A 17,577-nucleotide genomic window follows, 5' to 3' on the forward strand; every position below is an offset into this window, starting at 1 on the left:
CACTTGCGGCTGTAAAATGCTTCAAAGCGCTATTGCTTTCAGCAATCAGACGCAATTTCTTCAAGGAATTGCAAATCTAGTTATTTTTTGTTTTTGATGTAGAGGTGTGTCTGGAAAATCAGGCAAGTTCATTAGTTCCGCATCTAAGGTTCCGCTTTGTACGAACACGAGTTACACAAGGTGTTACACAATTGTTTAAACCACGTGTTGACGTCGCACAAAGTTCCAATAAATAAAAGTTAAAATAACTGAATGGAAGTATGAGCCCTAAACTAAACCGTGTCGAATATTTACACATTTAATTTGCTTTTATTTTAATATTTATTTTCTGCATCTTTGCTCCAAAGGTATTAAAGTATGTCTTTAAAATCACGAATTCGACACAGAAGACCAAAAAGTCAAAACTTAAAAGCATAACATAACATACAAGCAAATCGTGGAGCGATGCTTACATAACTTCCACCTAAAATAACAGTCACCAATACCTAACAAAATTTGTTAAAGACATAGACTTTTAACTGTACATTCTGTAATTCTCACTCTAAAACTTTTACTCATCTGTTTTGGGACTGTGAGATTAAATAATAATAATAAAAAAAAAAAACAATGATTGATCTGACCAAACACATGCAAGCTAAAGTTTATGAGGATTTCACCCCAAATTTTCACCTAATTTTTACATGTTATTTGTAGTTTTCTCACTACAGTTGACAATATATTTTAGGTAATATATATTGTGATTTTCCTTACAAATTTTATTTCACAAATCTAAAATTGTGCGCTGTAAACCTCTTTTCCCTGATTTTTTGAGACACTAAATCACATGTTTTGCTTAATTCCAGTAGCTCTGTCTAGAAAACACATTTCTTATACCTTTGTAAAATGCAACACATTTTTGTAACTGTAATTGCAATACCCATGGCATTTTTTTTATTTTACTTTTTCTGTTTCTTCTTTTGTAACGTTTGAAGTTCTGAAAATTTAGTTGAAAGAAAAAGAAAAAAGTAAACTTAACTGTATCTTGCATTTACAAAATCTGCAAATTAAAGGAATCTAACCTAGACTAAAGTAAATTCATACAAGATTGTTTTCATTGAACACTTGGTTTCTGTATTTTTTTTTTTTTTTAAATTCAACATTTTAACACCTTAAGGCCTTTCTTGGATATGTTTATTCAGATAGATTCCACTACATCAAACTTGGAAAATGCAAATTTTGCTGACCTGATCTAGGGGAATGGTAGATAAGAATTAGTTTTATTGAGAGGTGTGTGCTCTAACTAGTCCAAATCAATTCAAATCCTAAATAATCTCAAACATGTCTCCTTTGGTGGCCTATTTTTTTATCTTATTGAAATTTAATATAAGAACAGAAAAAAGCACATTTTGGAGCCAAGAAAACCTTTAATGAGTGGAAACAGAACTGCATTGGAAAGGTCAGTGCTTCTAACAAAACATCTTAAATAAACCAATTGCTTCAGAGGGAGAATCTGACAATTTCATGAAAAAAAAGGAAAAACGATGATATAACAGTTGCTGTGACGGTTCCTCGGGTTAGTGCAGCCTGTCCATGAGTGGAGGTGCTTCAGAGCAGAACGGACAGACTGAACAGTCAGGTAAACTGCTTTCCCCTTGAGTAAAATGAACAGCTGCAGCTTCTTCAGATGACCTTTAACCTTTCAGGGAAGACATTCCAGCTCGCATGATCTCATCCACCAACAAGATGTTGCTGGCAATTACCGTGCTGTAAAACAGACGTTAAAGATGGTTAACGACAATCACCGAGGATTATTTTTGGAATGTTTCAAATGTCGTGACTTAGAAATGCTTTCTACCATGAATGAAGAAGCTGTTTCTTGACACTGTAGTTATCCCACACGCCTGCTTCTCCAGCCACCATTGGCTCTCCTGAAACACAGATTTTTTGTTTATCACATTTAGCTGCTTGACAGGTTGTATTTGAGAGTTTGTGTGTAATGCTGAGCCCCCAGTCATTTTGATTTAAAACATTTTATTTCAAACCCAGAACAAAAGGACTGATCACAGCTGCAGCTCTGACCTGTGCTGAGATCAACTCCGACGAGCTGACCAGACTCTTTGTTCTCCGTCTGCAGCTTCAGCAGAGTCTCTTGTGGGTCATAACCAGAGTTCTGAGCAAGAACCTTCAGAGGAGATGCATCAAAAACAATAGATAAGCGTCATGGGACATGAAGTCACACAGACGCCCAGAGGAAACTGAACGTCCTTTACCTTTGGGATGACTAAGAGGGCATCTGCAAACGCCTGCACTCCCAGCTGTGCTCGGCCTTTGATACTGGGCTTGTGTTTCACTAGAGCATCTGCTACAGCGACCTCAAACGCACCTGCACCAGGCACTACGCAACCTGAAGAGAACAGGAGAATTACCTCAAGAACAAAAAAAAAAGAAATGCATTGACTGAAACAAAAAATCTGAAGTGTTTAAAAAAGAAAGTTTGTGCTGATCATCTGAATACATGTAGGAAAACCAAGTTCTCCAACTGCAGAGGATAAGACCAGAGTCACTGTAGCACAGGTAAAGGATACCAGAGAGAGCCACGCTGACATCTCTGGGTGTTCACTGTGCAAATGAAAGAATGAACCTTCAACATTATCTAGACCTGTTATTTCTATGACATGTAGTATATTACACTAATGTGTGGCACATAACCATACTATAGTGACAGCACCCAGTTTTTGTCTTACCGTCTTCAATGGCGTTCTTGACCGCCCGCAGACCGTCCCTGACGGCATCTTTGATCTGTGTGAGGGTGTGTTTGTTGGGGCCCTTCACCAGCAGTGTGACTGAGCGAGGGTTCTCACACTTCTCAATGAAGGTGTATTTTTCCTCTCCCTGATCGAAAGAAAAAAAAATCTTCCTTAACTTAGTGATAGTAAAACAATTATTTAATAAACAGAGAGCATTTCACTGATGCTCACCAGTGTGTGTTCATAAACCAGCCCGGCGTGTCCCAAGCACTCGGCCGTGAGGTCATCAACTGAATTCATGGCGATGCCCCCACAGGCGAGGGTGAGCCTGCCAAGAGAAACACGTCACATTTAAAACTCCTTTCTTTGATGGGATGTGACGACTGAGCCCCCAGCTTCTGTTGCCAAATTTGATGCAAACTATGAAGTACCAAAACGTAGCAGTTCTTCAATCAGAGCCCGGTAACAGAGGGGAGCCACTTCCTCAAGGAATACCATTAAATTAAAAAAAGCATGATTTTACACCTAAAAGAAACGTCTGCACGTTCTTGTCAAAAATGTTTTTGGCAGGCGGGGTAAACACTAATCGATACGTCTGTCCTACTTCAGGTTTCATTTTTACCACTCAGAAACCGAGGGGTGAGATGAGGTCTGTGGTTAAGTCTGAGCTAAATATATGAAGTCAAAATTAAATTTGAAAGGCAACCATATATAAAAAATAAATTGAACCAATGTGGGATTGGTTTGTCTGCAGAACTAAACTTTAATGATGAAAAATGTTGAGACAGTGGCAAGAAAGCCACAAATAAGCAATCCAGAACGGCTCCACATCTCTGCACAAAATTGCATTTATGAGTTTGTAAATTTTCTCATTCATCTTGGAGTCATCATTGAATTGCTACTGTTCTGTAGTTCTGGGAAACACCTAAAAACATGTTATAGTAAGTAAAAAGCTGATAATAAAGAAAACAGTCAGTAAAAGTACCTGAATTATTTTTATATTTTGGCTGAAATCCACATTTGGGGCTTATTCTACAGTTGAAAACACTCAAAATCAAAGTTTTGAAGTTGGCAGAAGAGTTCTGCTTGTTTGTTGTTCACCTTCTGGCATATCCTGTCAGAGGTCACCACAGGGAACCAGCTTTCACTGAGCCACACATTTGGTTTGGTAGAGATTTTCACGTGGATGCCCTTCCTAACATAACCCTAGATTTTTGTCCAGGCTGGGGTCCCGTACAGGAAAATCTAACCCATGTTAGTAAAATAAAAATTTAAATAACTCAAAACTTAATCACATTTTTTTACTACTACCACAAGGGGTTTCACTAGTGAATCATCCCATAACTTTTTAATTCTTTAGCCTTTATTTTACCAGGAGGATCAATTGAGATCAAATTCTCATTTACAATGATGACCTGGCAGGAAGGACCAGCAAATGTAAAACCAGAAAAAAATAAATACATACAAAAAACAAAAGACAGACTAAGAACAATACACATATAATAACACGATAATTGACGTGTGATTTGGCTTCAGTTTGACTGCAGATGGTCTTCCTGACTAAACATTTACCAGCATGTGGGACCAGCACATGGAAACACTGGAGAGTGCCCCCCTGTGGTTGCAGTCACCTATTGCACCTGGAAGTCCCAGACAATCTCCCAGCTAAAGACCAACCAGGCCCAACCCTGCTGAGCTTTTGAGATCAGACAGGGTTGGGTGTGCCCAGAGTGTTTACCATAAAAAAGTGCTTTCTTTTACCTCTCCATGTTCCTCCTCTTTGCTCTGCGAAGGGCAACAATGCCTTCCTTTGCAAGAGCGTCCAGCGACAATGGGTCAATCCCCTACAGAACACAAAGAAAACATAGGCATTATTAAATATTTATATTAAGCTTTTGTTCAGTTTTTACAGCCTGGATGACAGAAATTATTCTGATCTGTTGAATACATGTAGGAGAGGAGAACGCCCTTCTAATGCAGAGGTACAGATCAGAGTTACTGTAGCACAGATACAGGAGACCAGGGAGAGCCACAGCAGCATCCCTGGGTGTTCACTGTGCACACAACATGTCTAAGCTGTGAAATAAATCTAAAATATGTGATAAAAAAAATGAATGACAATTTTTCTCATCATGGATCATTTGTGTATAAAAACACAAAAAAATATCCAAAGAGCCAACTAACATTATCAAAATATTTTAAACCAGTTAAAAAAAACTATTTTACCATTTTAAATTAAATTAACAAAGAGCAATATTTAATCATACCTTCTGATTTATGACAACAAAGCCCTTTTCATCGCTGGAGCAGACTTTCTTCTTCAGTGCGATGATCTTCTGCACCCGATCCTCAATAAACTTCCTTTCAGCAGCAACCAGCTTCTCTCGCTCCTCTGCGCTTTTGTAGAAGAAGCCGGAGTTCACCTCTGTCTTCTCATACTCCAGCGAGACGTTGCACGTCAGCACGTAGGCATCTTCCACCCTCTTCTTCATGTCTGGGTGACGGGCTCCATGGTCCAACACCAAACCTCTGATTAATCTGAGACCAGAGGAGGAGAGATCTTTAGAAAAAAATCCTAAAAAAATGTGAAGTTTGTGTTTACATTTAGGCTGAAACTCACTGTGTGTCACACTCAGTCTTATGCTTCATCTCCATTATTTCCACCATGTACAGGTCAATGGGTTCATTAGGCCTGGCTATCGCAAGCACAGCATCCACAACAGCCTGTAGGCAGAAAACATCACATTTAAACACATTTATCACAGTGCAACGGAAAGAATGAATACAAAAACTGTTAATTTATTAAACAAAACATTAAAATAATTAGTTAATTGCCCCAGGAACTGACTATGCCTTAGTTATCTCAAAAATTAAAGATATGAAAAAAAACTATAAAAATAATCTGCATTTATTGGTATATGTAAAAAAGATATAAAGTTGAGCTCTTTAGCTCCGCCCACAACAGTCTGGTTCCTTCTATATCTCACCTCTGTGAGCAGATCTGCCAGCTCTGTGTGCACCTTCGTACGCAGAGATGTACGTGCAACATTGACAAGTGTCTCTCTGTCCATTTCCCGAGTAACCTTGAGCTCCTCCAGAACAGCCAGAGCCTTCTCCTTTGCTGCCTCAAAGCCCTCCGCAATGATTCTTGGATGAAGACCCTGATGTGGAAAGAAATGTGTAAAACTTCTGAGTGTGTATTACATGTGTCAAAGTGACAAGTCCTGTTTTAAAACTACAAATCAGCTACTTGCTTCATGAAAAGTGCTTTTTTTCCCCACACAACATTACCTCTGACACATAGAGGTCCGCTTGCTTCAGCAGCTCACCGATGATCAGAACGTTGGAGGTGGTTCCATCTCCTGTGATGTCATCCTGTGCCGTGGCAACCTTGGCAATAAGGGATGCTGTTGGGTGCTGAATTTGCTAAAAACACAAAAAATTAAATTAAGTTGGATGGAAAAAAGCCCAGCAAATGCATACAAATCCAAAGGATAGAAGTTCTAAATTCTTTAAGACCAATAGTTCTGATTTGTGTCTTTGAATTTCAACAATATTTTGAGTTTATGGATGAAAAATCAATTGGGGATCAAAACTGAATAACTGTCAGAAGATTGCCAATGTTACTGAAGAAAATGTACTGAAATAACATCTAAAAAGTTATGTTTATATATATAAAAAATAATAGATTAAAATAAAAAAGGTACAGACAAATAAAATAAAAAATATGATTAATATGAATTAAGGAATATTATGAACATCTTGTGATTCTTGTGAAGATCCACAATGAAAGGTAGCATCTGATGTTTGATTGATTCCTTAAATTTGATGCATATTAGGAACAAATGGAAACATGACAAAGAACACATTTACTGAATCCAAAGTAAAGACCCATATATTTATTTTATGCATAGCTTTTACTCACCATCTCGTGTAATAAGACATTGCCATCTTTGGTCAGCTTAATATCTCCAGCTCCCGAGACGAGCCTGTAGGGTCAAGTGTCAACATTTTTATTAGATCTATCGCTTTGACATAAACATACATCTGCACCAATTTATGCGTCATAAGAAACTCCAAATTCATTTTTACTGGTACCCAAACGTGATGCAATTATGCAGCTCTCTTCCTACTAGTAGTGTAGACTTTTACTATGCGTCAAAAATGTGAAAACTGTGACGCAAAGTGTCATTTAACCCCTTGTGACCATCAAAAATAAACATTTTAGACCATAAATGTGTGATTTTGACTCAAAAGTGTAGCATTAAGATCTGCTTAAGCCGGCAGATCTGATGCTAGCATGCTAACGCTAGCTTAACAGTCAACATGACGAGGCAGGGCAACGTGCACTCAGCGGTCCGTTATTCATTTAACATGAAGACATGCGCCCAAATGAAGTGTGTTACACTATAAAAAGAGTTATTTTATATTTAATAGGTTTTTCAACTTTCCACAAAGCCCAAATGCGTGGACTCAAAGTGCTAACGAACAGTTCCCTATTCCTGGAGAAAAGCTGCTAATGTTAGCACGAAGTTAGCATTGTAAGCGTGCTGCACAATGGAGGCTCACATCTTCATGGTCCCCTTCGGTCCGAGATTACTCCTCAGTACATCCTGAAGCCCCCGAGCGGCACTTATGTTGACGGCGAGAGCGGCCTGGGCTCTGGCCACCTCTGCCTTTGGGTTAAGCGACTTTACGGCAGCCATGGAAAAGCGACACAACCAGCGGAGTTTGGAGTTAGAAAATTCTCGCCGGCGGAGTTAGCACCGCGCTGAGTAAAAGGGGAGTCGGCTTCCAGAAGGCTCCAACACGTGGTCTCGTGTTTACTTCAAGTACACACAAGAAATAGGGATTTTCCGCTTACGATTATGATTTGGCAACATAATTGAAAAAATGATTGAGTAGTTAACAGAAAAAAATGTTGATTTAATGAAATAGATAAAAAAGCTAAATATTGGTTCTTTATAAAAACCAAACTGCATTCTGGTTTCTATAAAATTTGATATTTATTCCGATTTCCCGCGTTCAGTAAAGTAGCACGAGTCGCACCCATAGGAAGTTACTCTCAACCTTTTTCAATGTCCAAAAATGGTCAACTGAGAGAAAATATATATAAAATAAGGTGATGTAGAGTTATTCCAGTTTTTAAAAATACGTACTAAATATGTTAATGCTTTAAAATAAAATGTAAGTTAGATAAAGTATAGTAATATGAAAAAGTTATGCTTCAAAATAGGAATGAAAGCAATAAATAAATGTTAACAAGAAAAAATAGAAATTTACAAATTTCACTCATGTATTTTAGATTTTTAGAGTATTTTTTTATATCAAGTACTAGGTGGAGTCCAGCCAAGTATCCTACTTACTTATCTAAAAGTTATCTGAAAAATAATAAAAAAATATATTTGGTTTAACTAGTATGTGAAGAAAAAAAAACACTGCACCAAAATGCAACAAAAAAGGAGTGAAGACATGTTTTAATTAATCACAAATTTAATTAAATATGTACAAGTATTTAAGCACTGCATTGAACATTTATCACACAAACTTAACTCTTCTACTGATTTATCAACAGCAGAAAGTTTTAAGAACTCCATTCATTTGTAGAAATGAAGTAACTGTATTTTTGGCTTGCTTTCTAAGCCAACTATTTGTATTTCTAGTCTGGCAGTAAAAAAGAAAAAAAAAATCATCTCTATTAATTAGAGCACACAGTAACCCACCTGATGTCAATGACCTGATTTTAGGTTAAGATGTACAGCAGTAGTTTCAGTTTATTCATTTTTTATTATTATTATTATTATCACCTCATGATCTAACAACCTCCTGTCTTTTAAATCAGAAGGAGCCAGAAGTCTCATATTGTAAAGAACAAACTGAAGAACACAGAAAAACAAGCAAAGGCAGATAAGGAGACTCTTTATGTTTTTAACTGCAGTAAAACCATTCAGTCTGCCTTTGACACATGGGACACATTTGTAGCTCAAGTGACAAGTATGTTTTTTTTTTTGTCATAAATCGAGACATCCAAATGGTATTGAGGCATATAACCATTTAGTCAGAGTTGGACGGAAGCCTTCTAAACATTTATTATTTTAGCTAGACACAAGATAATAACCAAGATCTGTAACAGTTACAAATATTTATTTGACAGTAATAATTGATACTGGCTTTTCAATGAAGTGTTTTTATCATGATATACCTGAGCTAGTTACTTGAATAAAAAGGAGACAATGTTTTTTTTCCCAATTTAAAATTGCAGTCACTGTTATTTAAGATTTACATATCAGTAACTTGTTAATATTGTAACATAAATTGTTTTGGAGATATTTTTTGTGACCTAATTGAAAAAGAAGATATGTCCACGCAGAAAAGAGAATAGGAAAACAAAAAAAAATAAAAGGAAATACAAATGGAGTGTGCCATTCTTCCAGGCAGAGAATCCTCTGGTGGCTACAGATCTGTGGAGTTGTAGCAGTGGCTGCTGTGTTTGTCCAGATGCTAGAGGTTACTTCAACGGTGAAGACTTCATGGGAATCATTATCCTGGACTCCATGTGCTGAATAAGAGGGACTGAGGAAAGAGAAACGAAAAATACTGTTTAATTTCTACAGCATGAGCCTTGTCAAACTAAAATTCACAAAACGCTGAAATCTGTGTAAATATGCCCAAGACGAGAAGCAATTGTTTATCTTATTAGGTTCCGTTTTAATTGTAATGAATTCCTCACACCAACTCTCGATTCACATTTTACAGTAAATTCTCAACAGTTTGTTTAAGTAGATTTTTATTTTAGTCTTTCATGAATTAAAAAAGCTAAATATCTGACGGTAAATGTTGAAAAACAAAAAACTTGAGTTTAAAAAAGTGAACAAAGATGGTTAAAATGTCAACATCAGGAAGCAAAAGTCTGCAAATCACTTTAGTAAAAATATTGGCCAAAATTTGGTCTTAAACATGACACAAATAAATCGGAAGCATTTTTTTTTTTTTTAAGATTTTGTGTATTTTTTTTTAATAATCAATTTTTTCAATCAAAAGTTGCCAGCTTGCACTTACCAGTGTAATAAACCACCTCATCCCAACCTTCTTGCTGCCAGGCTGCATTTCTGGTCTCGTCTCTGGACTGAAGGTCTTTGTAAGCTGCAGCAGCACAAATATGAATGTTGGTTAGTAAAGCTCAAAATGTAAGTTATAGATATTCAAATTTAAAACCCACATTTTAACAGGGATGAAATTTAGAGAAAGTAAAAAAATAAAAGTTAATAAAAACGTTTCTAACAGTATTTAAACTCTGCTCACCCCACAAGTGATGAACCGTATACAAGCTTCCAATCTGTGAGAAAAAGCCTCCAACAGCTTCTTGATTCTTCTGACGAATCTCAATTGCACGAGCCCTGAAATAAAAATAAAAAAAATATATATATATTATTTTAATAATTTAGACAACAACTATACTTTTTTGGGGGAGTTCACAATTCAAATAAGGCACGACAACAATTATTTTGTCAATATTTCTGAAATTAGCTCTTTGCTATTAAAGTTTTTTTTGTATCTTAAAAAAAAAAAAAAGTTAAAAAAAAAACATTGAAGCTAGTAATGAAATCTTAAAGCACAACTTATAGTTTTGAAACATTTTTTGAACATACTGTCTTTAACTCACCAGTAGTTTCCCCACTCAATCATGGTTCCTGGCTAAAATAAAAAAAAGGAGATTAGAAAAAACTAGAAGTCTGTTACATCAACAATAATGAAGAATGTGTTTTTTTTACCCTGAGCTGGTATGATCTGAGTTCATAGATGTTGGGTCCTGGGCGGGGGACAGGTTCGTTCCAGAAGCTGAACTCCAGTAGCAGCTGATTCCTACGAGACAGCAGCATCTTCCCTCGCTCCTTTCTGTATTCCATGAACTCCTACAGGAAATACAAACAAAACAAACAGAATTCGATCAAGTCTGTGCCCACAGACCTCTGTGAAGAAATAAAATGTAGTACTAACTACTGAAGTTTTGTTATAATTAAATTAAAAAAAAACATTTTTATTACAACTCACGTAAAACTAACATTCTTTTGAAAGAAAAACATGAAAAATAAAAAACAAGAACTCTTATTTTGAAGGACTGGAAAGAAATCTAAAATAAGAAAGTGTATTTTCACTAATAAAACAAAGTAAAAGCGTATTTTTAAGTTATCGTTGCTATATTAAAGTATAAATAGAAAGAACAGATGTTTTACTTCCAGGAAATAAAGAAAAAGTTGATCTTTTAAAGTCTGAGAAAAATGAGTAAACTCAGACTTGTATGAAAATAAAAAATAAATCAAGGATTCCCTCTAATAATCAATTAAAACTATTTAAAAAGTTAATCAAGATTCCTCGATTTTGGTGTTAATAGCACAAAATGACCACTTGTTGACATTTTTTAACAATAATCTGGAAAATGGAGAGATTGAAAGATTTATGCTCATGTTCACTATCTGTATTTTTTTGTGAGGACCACAATAACGGCAACACATAACATTACGAAAAAAATTTGCACACACAAGAGTTTTTTTTTTTTCTTCAGAAAAATCTTGAAAAATCTTACTGAAGTGTCAATGATGAGAAACACCAACTTTCAGAAATGAAAATAATGAAATATTGGTCTATAAATTTAACGGTGGAGTGTATTAGAGTCTGCGCTAAACTAATCTGAACCCCTGTTACCTTATTCTGTTTGAGTTTGTTCATGACTTCGGTGAGAGCCGGGTATCCTCCCCGATACCTCCAAAGGTGAACTAGAATAGAAAGGAGCAGAAGAGCCAACAATATAGCAGCTCTGGAATTTTGGGGTTTGTTCCTTTGGAGCAGATTTGTCTCCATATTATTAGATTTAAAAAAAATTTTTTTAGTAACTAGAATCCTCAAAGTACACAAAGAAAGGACATAGTAACACACACACACAAAATAAAAAAATAACAACAAAATATTGTGCAATTAGTATTTTAGTAACGTAAAAAAAATTATAATTTTATACATATGTTATATAGTAAAATTCACCTCAATACAAGACAAAACAACTCTATAATGCACTACAACACGAAACCTAATTTATGTTTTGTATTTAAAAGTTTTGTAGCATTTAAGGTTGTCTTTACCGATTATGAACGCACTGTAACCAAAACACAGAGAAGAGATGTGTTAAAGAAAAATAAGCAGAAAAGTATAAAGTCCCACTCCAACTTTAATTTTTGGACTTTAAAAGTGTTTCTTTTAATTATGATATGCAGTTTTTGTACAAAATCTAAAAATCTGTGTTATTTTTTTTTTAGGATTTACTATGTGCATATAGTCAGTAGCTCATCAGAAATTTGCCTCTAAGTTGTGGGCATGACAGTTAGCGGCAAGCAACCCCGCCCCCTTTCCCATTGCTGACAGCTCTGTTTGCTATAACTCCAAGCTAACAGTAGCGGTGTAAAAAAAAAATTTTGAGCCAGATGCCAGCTTGGACAACGAGGAGAACAGCGACGTAGACAAGGGAGGAGAAGTTGAGCGGAGCAATGAGACTTTGTTCCACTCATGTCAGTTACTGGATCTTAAACCTGAACTTTTTCTAACTTTATGTTTTTATCTGCTCCACATCCATCACAATTTGAATAAAGAAATACTCAGAAAAGCAGTTTTAATCTGAAAATATTTTATACATGTCTTCTATCATGAGAAAAATGCTACAAAAACATATCAAAAACACTATTTTCATTGGAGTGGGTCTTTAATGGAAAGTAAAATCCTTTAAAACAATAAATACTAAGTATGCCACCATCAGGGGATCATAGCAAAGGAAAAAATGTAATAAATAAAATTATTTGATGGTTCCAAAATAAAGAAAAATAACCATTTATTTTATTTTATTTTTTATAATAAGAAATAAACGTATTCTGGAAAATATATTGTCTGTATATCTTTTTAACCTAACATGTAGTTGCCTCTGTAAATTGCAGCAGTCTTTTTTCTTTTTACTTTAGGACGTTTGTAAGAAAATATATTAAATTATCTGTCCGAGCTAGTTTTTCTTTTAATTCTCCAAATAAAACAACCGAAGGGAATAACTTTCATCTCCTATTAGATGAAGGATTTTAACAACACCAGTATGTTTTACATATTGTTGTGATGCCTTACCTGCTTGATCCTGTTCTCCATACCATGTGTTCCACGTTCCCACCAGCTCAGAAGGATATTCCGGGTTAGCATGAATAGAGGGCAGCACAGCCTCACTACACACACACAAGAACACAAATGTCAACAATGTAAAAAGATCTGCAATAAAACATTGCATCATCAGCAGCGATAATATTCATTCATTTCTTACCAAAGTTCATTGTAGGCATCAAGGCACTCTGGTTTTACATTGTGAACTGTAAAAGGAAAAACACTTTTAAAGTGAAAATCCACAACTAATCATAAATTGAGCTGCAATAGTAGAAAGTGACAAAAAATCCTACATTGTATTTTGTACAGATTGAGGTCCTCCTTCTTTGAGAGCACATTAGAGTGAGCATCTTTTCTGGGGTCAACCTTTCGAACAAAAAGAGATTTGAATCCTGCGAGGGACCTGCAACAGAGAGAAAAAAAAAAGTAGTTCTTTCATTGTCAGCATACTTCAATATCACAATTCATTAATATATGTTGTAGCTTTAAAATGTGTGGTATTCACAAGCTGAAAAAATGAAAGATTTTAAGGTCCCACTATTTCTTTTAACTATGATTATGCCGTTTTTAGGCAAAAATTAAAAAACTTTCTAGGACTAAGTTTGTGCAGCGCAGCAAGAGATCAATAGAAATTTGTCTCCGAGTTGTAGGCAAGACTGTTGGCATCTGCTGATATCCCATCATCCCTTTGTTTACACTCCCCCTCACAAGCTTAGCCCCTCGCTATTACAACCTAAGATTACAGGCGCAACTAAAAATGGCAAAAAATATCAAAGCTATCCAGACGTGCAGCTTTGAGCCAGATTGCCAGCTTAGATGAGAAAAAATAAGAGGTTAATGTATCTATTTGTCTGCAAGTGGATGCACCAGAATGGAGCAGAGCAAAGAGATTTTGGCCTACTCTTTTCACCGACTGCATCACAAAAAAGGGGGTTTTCAAATTGATTTATTTTTTTATTTATTTTTTTTTTTATCTGCTCCTGATTCAATTTGAAACACTATTTTCATTAGAGTGGGTCTTTAAAGATCTTTTGTGACACCTCCAAAAAACCTCTTTATTGATTTGGTTAAAGTCTGTTAGTGACAGAAGATTCAACTCAAAGTACAACCCAAGATTACAGTGAAAACACCAATAAAATAATCTTTCCAGGTAAACAAACCCATAAATGTTAGCATCCATTCAGCAAAAAGACTAATAAACTCAAGTAAACATTAAAGCTTTCCAAGTCTGCAGTTTTTACAGCAATTTGGGTAAAAAATATATTTTTTTCTAAAGCAGCAGAGCTTTTAATTTTTGTTCAGGCTAGAAATAGCAGGATTAGCTACCATGTACTTTCAATTGCATTCCACTGATGTTCAACATTTAACTTTTTTAGCTAATAAATCGTTTCAACAACTTTTGAATGTTGCTGTTTTTCATTCATTAACTTTTTGCATTAAATTCAAGCTATATTGCAATTCAATTTAACAACTTCAAACATTTTTTCCCTGCCCCACTGTCTAGGAATCCTGCATTCTACAAATCAAAATAAGTTCCGCCGCACTGCAAATCAGTTTTGACCTTGACGTTAAAGCAACTCAGGGCTAATAAACTAGGATTTCTGTTTTATTTACCAACACTTTAAACTTAGTGGTGGGAGAAAAATTACAGTGCAACGTACGCGATGACAGTAACGAACAAAGCAAGCGTCATCGCATTATGACAGGGGAGGGCAAAAATTAGCAGAAAGTTAGCAACTTTACAGCTAGCAGGCTAATGCTAGCAGCGTTAGCACATCACTTAGCCACCCAGCATCCTAGAGTTTGACATTTAGACGTTTAACTAACTCAACAGCTTTGAACTAGGACATGAACTCTGTGAATACTAACCGGAGGGTAATTGTCACCGGTCCATTGGAGTGTAGTACGGTATTTGTCTTGTGAAGGCCTTTACCCACTCTCTGAAGGATTCGGGTCGCCATCTTTGACTGACGCGCTCGTGGACTGGGTGAATGTTTGACACGGCGGAGCAGCACAGCCCGGCCTCTTCCCGGGGCAGCTGACACCCAAACGTAACCAAAGCCAGCTAAACGTGGTCCACTTCTCAAACAAAGGGACTAGAATTAGCTAAAGCACAGAGACGTGTGTTTTTATCTGACACTGTGGACTTTAAATCCTATTTAATTAATGTCTTAAATCCAACCAAAACTTGTATAATGAATTAGAAAAACTCTGCAAATATTTTCATCATTTATAATTTTCTGGCTATTATAAAAGTATAGCTTTATAGCTTTTGTTTTTATACAATTAAAATAGATAATTTGGGGGAAAACATGGACATTGCGGATCTGTTTCCTCCTTTTTTTCATATTATCAGAGAATTTTGCTTAGAAACTACATCTACCAACTGATCTTAGCGTTTCAAAATAACATACCAGACCAGGTTCTTGTTCATAAATGTATTTATTTTTTTATAAACACTTCAAACAAAAATATTACAAGGAAACAAAGAGGCAGATTTTAGTCATGAGGGAGTTTGTGCCGATGTGGAATCACTGGAAGCAGCAGAAATGTTTAAATCCTGCAGTTTTTCTGACAACGTTGTCTCCTTTTTTATTTGAAGGTCGATCGGAGATTCCAAAAACTCTGTTCCCGCAACGCTTTTTCCAGTCAAAGGGTCGATAACCCGGCCGACTTTATACACTATTTCAGCCAGTTCATGCTTCACATGTTTGGATCTGGGCTCCAGAAGAGCCTTGAGAAGAACAATATCTCCAACAGTGCACTGCTGCAAAGCATCATGGGCAAAGTAAGTCTTCCGCTTGTTGTAGTACTGGGGAGACAAAAGATATAATATTAGTTTCATATAAATACATTATAACCAAAAGAATGCAAGCTTTTTTGCCCCAAAGAAGGGGGAAAAAAGTTTTTATAGGTTTATGCAGTCCAAATAAGAACTTTTATCAGAATCTGATAAAGTTAGCCAAAGACAAAAAAACATTCTGAGTTAGAAACTTTGTAATAAAGCTTTTAACATTTGGGATCTATTATTTTTTAAGTTAGTGGTAGAAATGTGCACATTAAAGTGGCATTACAGGCTAAAATAGAATTTGAATTAGTAAACCTTTAGGGATTTAGCTCCATTCAGCCCAATAACATGCTCCATTAAATGCAATTAGAAAAAGACATACGTTTAAAGATTACAAAGCTAAGATTGTATTTGTAATGTGCTGTTTTCTTTGTTTACTTGTGTGGAAAAAAAAACATGTTTAATAAATTTGGTACATATATTATCCTAGTGAGTATTAGCAGTTATGAACAATGTAAAGGATTTACCTTCAGCAGGTAGGGATCGAGAACCAGCCTTGTAACCCTCACTTTAGCAGTTTTGCACATCTTGGTTCCAATTACTTTGCCGATGATCCACTTGGCATGAACTGAAGCCTGTTTGACTGACATTCTGCAGGACGTTAATGGATTCTGTCGATAAAAAAAAAATAGCATTATAAAAAAGAAAGATAGGTGCATAGCTCGATATATGCGTATACAAAACAGGAATTTACATTTTTATTAAGACTGTATAATCACCAATATGTTAATGTATGACAAATAGCAAGAAAATAACAAAAACGAAGACTAGCTTTTGAAGCTAACATTAACCGAAACGTCTCATTTACACTTATTTGAAACACAAAAATTAACAAAGTCTCCAAATTCTAATAGAGGCTGAACGCATACATGATTTAAAAATGAATCAACTTACATGACTTAATCGAAGGCGATAGATTTAAAAGGTCAAGAATGCTCAGTTGAAGGAATCTGACATGCTCCGTTCGGCTTCTACTGATGACGTCAGTACGGCAAGCGGCGATGGTCAAATGTCGAGCGTGCAAACCTTAGAAACGTAATAGTTCTTTCCATTTTTTCCTGCGTGTTCAGTATTATCATTTGATATTTAGTAGTTTATTGATTTTATAGTAAGTAAAGTTGAATTTCCATCAAAAAATTATTCAGAATAAGTTTGGAATTTCGCGTCACAGTCGTCCACCTTGTGGACAGTTCGTCCACAAGGTGGCAGCAAAGAGAAACATTACATTTCAAACGCTAGCATTTGATAACTTTGATTTGAAAAATAATGCTGTTGTAGCCTATAATATTATGATCTAAATGGCAATTTTAATAAATAATATGGAAATTTATTTACAATAAAAATGGGACAGTTTTGAAGCTGATCTGTGTATTAAAATAGCTTACATTGTCACTCAATAAATGCCGTCTACTAGTCATTGATTTAGGGATTCAGGTTTAGTCCCTCTTATAATTGCACATAACCATTAAGGTAACTTTCTATTTGCTTTGAGAAAAAGTGAGGAACTGATGGCATTAAATAGGCTTACATTTAGTTTTTCTATAAAACCACACTGACTATAACCTACTTAGGGCTTTTAAAAGTTAAAATAATCATACAATGTGCATGATTCCGAAGATACTCTAGTTGAATAACAGATATTTAAAAAAATGGTAGCAAAATGTTTATGTTTCTTCGTCTCTTTTATGTTTTTTACCTTTTGAAGTATTTGTCTTTATGCTTTTAACCTCTGAATCACCTTGTGACCTTTGTCTATGAAAGGTGCTATATAAATAAAACTTACTTGTTTACTCACTAGTAACTTACTCGTGGTCATCC

The 17,577-nt window shown here is 35.5% G+C and overlaps 3 protein-coding genes and 1 non-coding gene across 4 annotated transcripts; all 4 read right to left on the bottom strand.

The window, feature by feature from the left end:
* Positions 1–1,383: 1,383 nt before the first annotated feature.
* cct6a (chaperonin containing TCP1, subunit 6A (zeta 1)) lies at positions 1,384–7,557 on the bottom strand. The gene is made up of 13 exons (XM_024266603.1): positions 7,296–7,557; positions 6,652–6,715; positions 6,018–6,152; positions 5,714–5,887; positions 5,347–5,450; positions 4,994–5,264; positions 4,488–4,570; positions 2,958–3,054; positions 2,724–2,871; positions 2,250–2,383; positions 2,059–2,161; positions 1,835–1,907; positions 1,384–1,743 (listed from the first exon to the last, which is right to left on the bottom strand). Exons 1-13 carry the CDS (start codon positions 7,430–7,432, stop codon positions 1,671–1,673), a joined length of 1,596 nt encoding a protein of 531 aa, XP_024122371.1. The 5' UTR covers positions 7,433–7,557; the 3' UTR covers positions 1,384–1,670.
* On the bottom strand, positions 4,652–4,788 carry LOC112143081. The gene has a single exon (XR_002918686.1). It is a non-coding gene; the product is annotated as a small nucleolar RNA SNORA22 (small nucleolar RNA).
* A 644-nt stretch (positions 7,558–8,201) lies between the features above and the next one.
* Positions 8,202–15,009, bottom strand: LOC112142927 (protein NipSnap homolog 2). The gene is made up of 10 exons (XM_024266604.2): positions 14,781–15,009; positions 13,205–13,314; positions 13,072–13,117; positions 12,882–12,976; positions 11,430–11,500; positions 10,499–10,639; positions 10,390–10,421; positions 10,029–10,123; positions 9,786–9,869; positions 8,202–9,299 (listed from the first exon to the last, which is right to left on the bottom strand). Exons 1-10 carry the CDS (start codon positions 14,870–14,872, stop codon positions 9,235–9,237), a joined length of 831 nt encoding a protein of 276 aa, XP_024122372.1. The 5' UTR covers positions 14,873–15,009; the 3' UTR covers positions 8,202–9,234.
* A 325-nt stretch (positions 15,010–15,334) lies between these two features.
* Positions 15,335–16,795, bottom strand: mrps17 (mitochondrial ribosomal protein S17). The gene is made up of 3 exons (XM_024265987.2): positions 16,654–16,795; positions 16,227–16,370; positions 15,335–15,723 (listed from the first exon to the last, which is right to left on the bottom strand). Exons 2-3 carry the CDS (start codon positions 16,347–16,349, stop codon positions 15,415–15,417), a joined length of 432 nt encoding a protein of 143 aa, XP_024121755.1. The 5' UTR covers positions 16,350–16,370; positions 16,654–16,795; the 3' UTR covers positions 15,335–15,414.
* Between the last annotated feature and the right edge of the window lie 782 nt (positions 16,796–17,577).

The sequence above is a fragment of the Oryzias melastigma genome, linkage group LG14 (genome assembly GCF_002922805.2).
Source record: "Oryzias melastigma strain HK-1 linkage group LG14, ASM292280v2, whole genome shotgun sequence".
NCBI classification, from domain to species: Eukaryota; Metazoa; Chordata; class Actinopteri; order Beloniformes; family Adrianichthyidae; genus Oryzias; species Oryzias melastigma.

Bases quoted from the DNA above. Each gene is read 5' to 3' on its own strand.
- mrps17 (XM_024265987.2), bottom strand. From the start codon at position 16,349: ATGTCAGTCAAACAGGCTTCAGTTCATGCCAAGTGGATCATCGGCAAA. The intron at 15,724-16,226 runs GTAAATCCTTTA...TTGTCTCCCCAG, and splicing joins TCGATCCCTACCTGCTGAAG to TACTACAACAAGCGGAAGAC.
- LOC112142927 (XM_024266604.2), bottom strand. From the start codon at position 14,872: ATGGCGACCCGAATCCTTCAGAGAGTGGGTAAAGGCCTTCACAAGACA. The intron at 12,977-13,071 runs GTAAGAAATGAA...GTGTGTGTGTAG, and splicing joins GATGCCTACAATGAACTTTG to TGAGGCTGTGCTGCCCTCTA. The intron at 10,124-10,389 runs GTGAGTTAAAGA...TTTTTATTTCAG, and splicing joins ATTGAGTGGGGAAACTACTG to GGCTCGTGCAATTGAGATTC.
- cct6a (XM_024266603.1), bottom strand. From the start codon at position 7,432: ATGGCTGCCGTAAAGTCGCTTAACCCAAAGGCAGAGGTGGCCAGAGCC. The intron at 5,888-6,017 runs GTAATGTTGTGT...TTTCCACATCAG, and splicing joins CGGACCTCTATGTGTCAGAG to GGTCTTCATCCAAGAATCAT. The intron at 2,162-2,249 runs GTAAAGGACGTT...TCTCCTCTGAAG, and splicing joins CCCTCTTAGTCATCCCAAAG to GTTCTTGCTCAGAACTCTGG.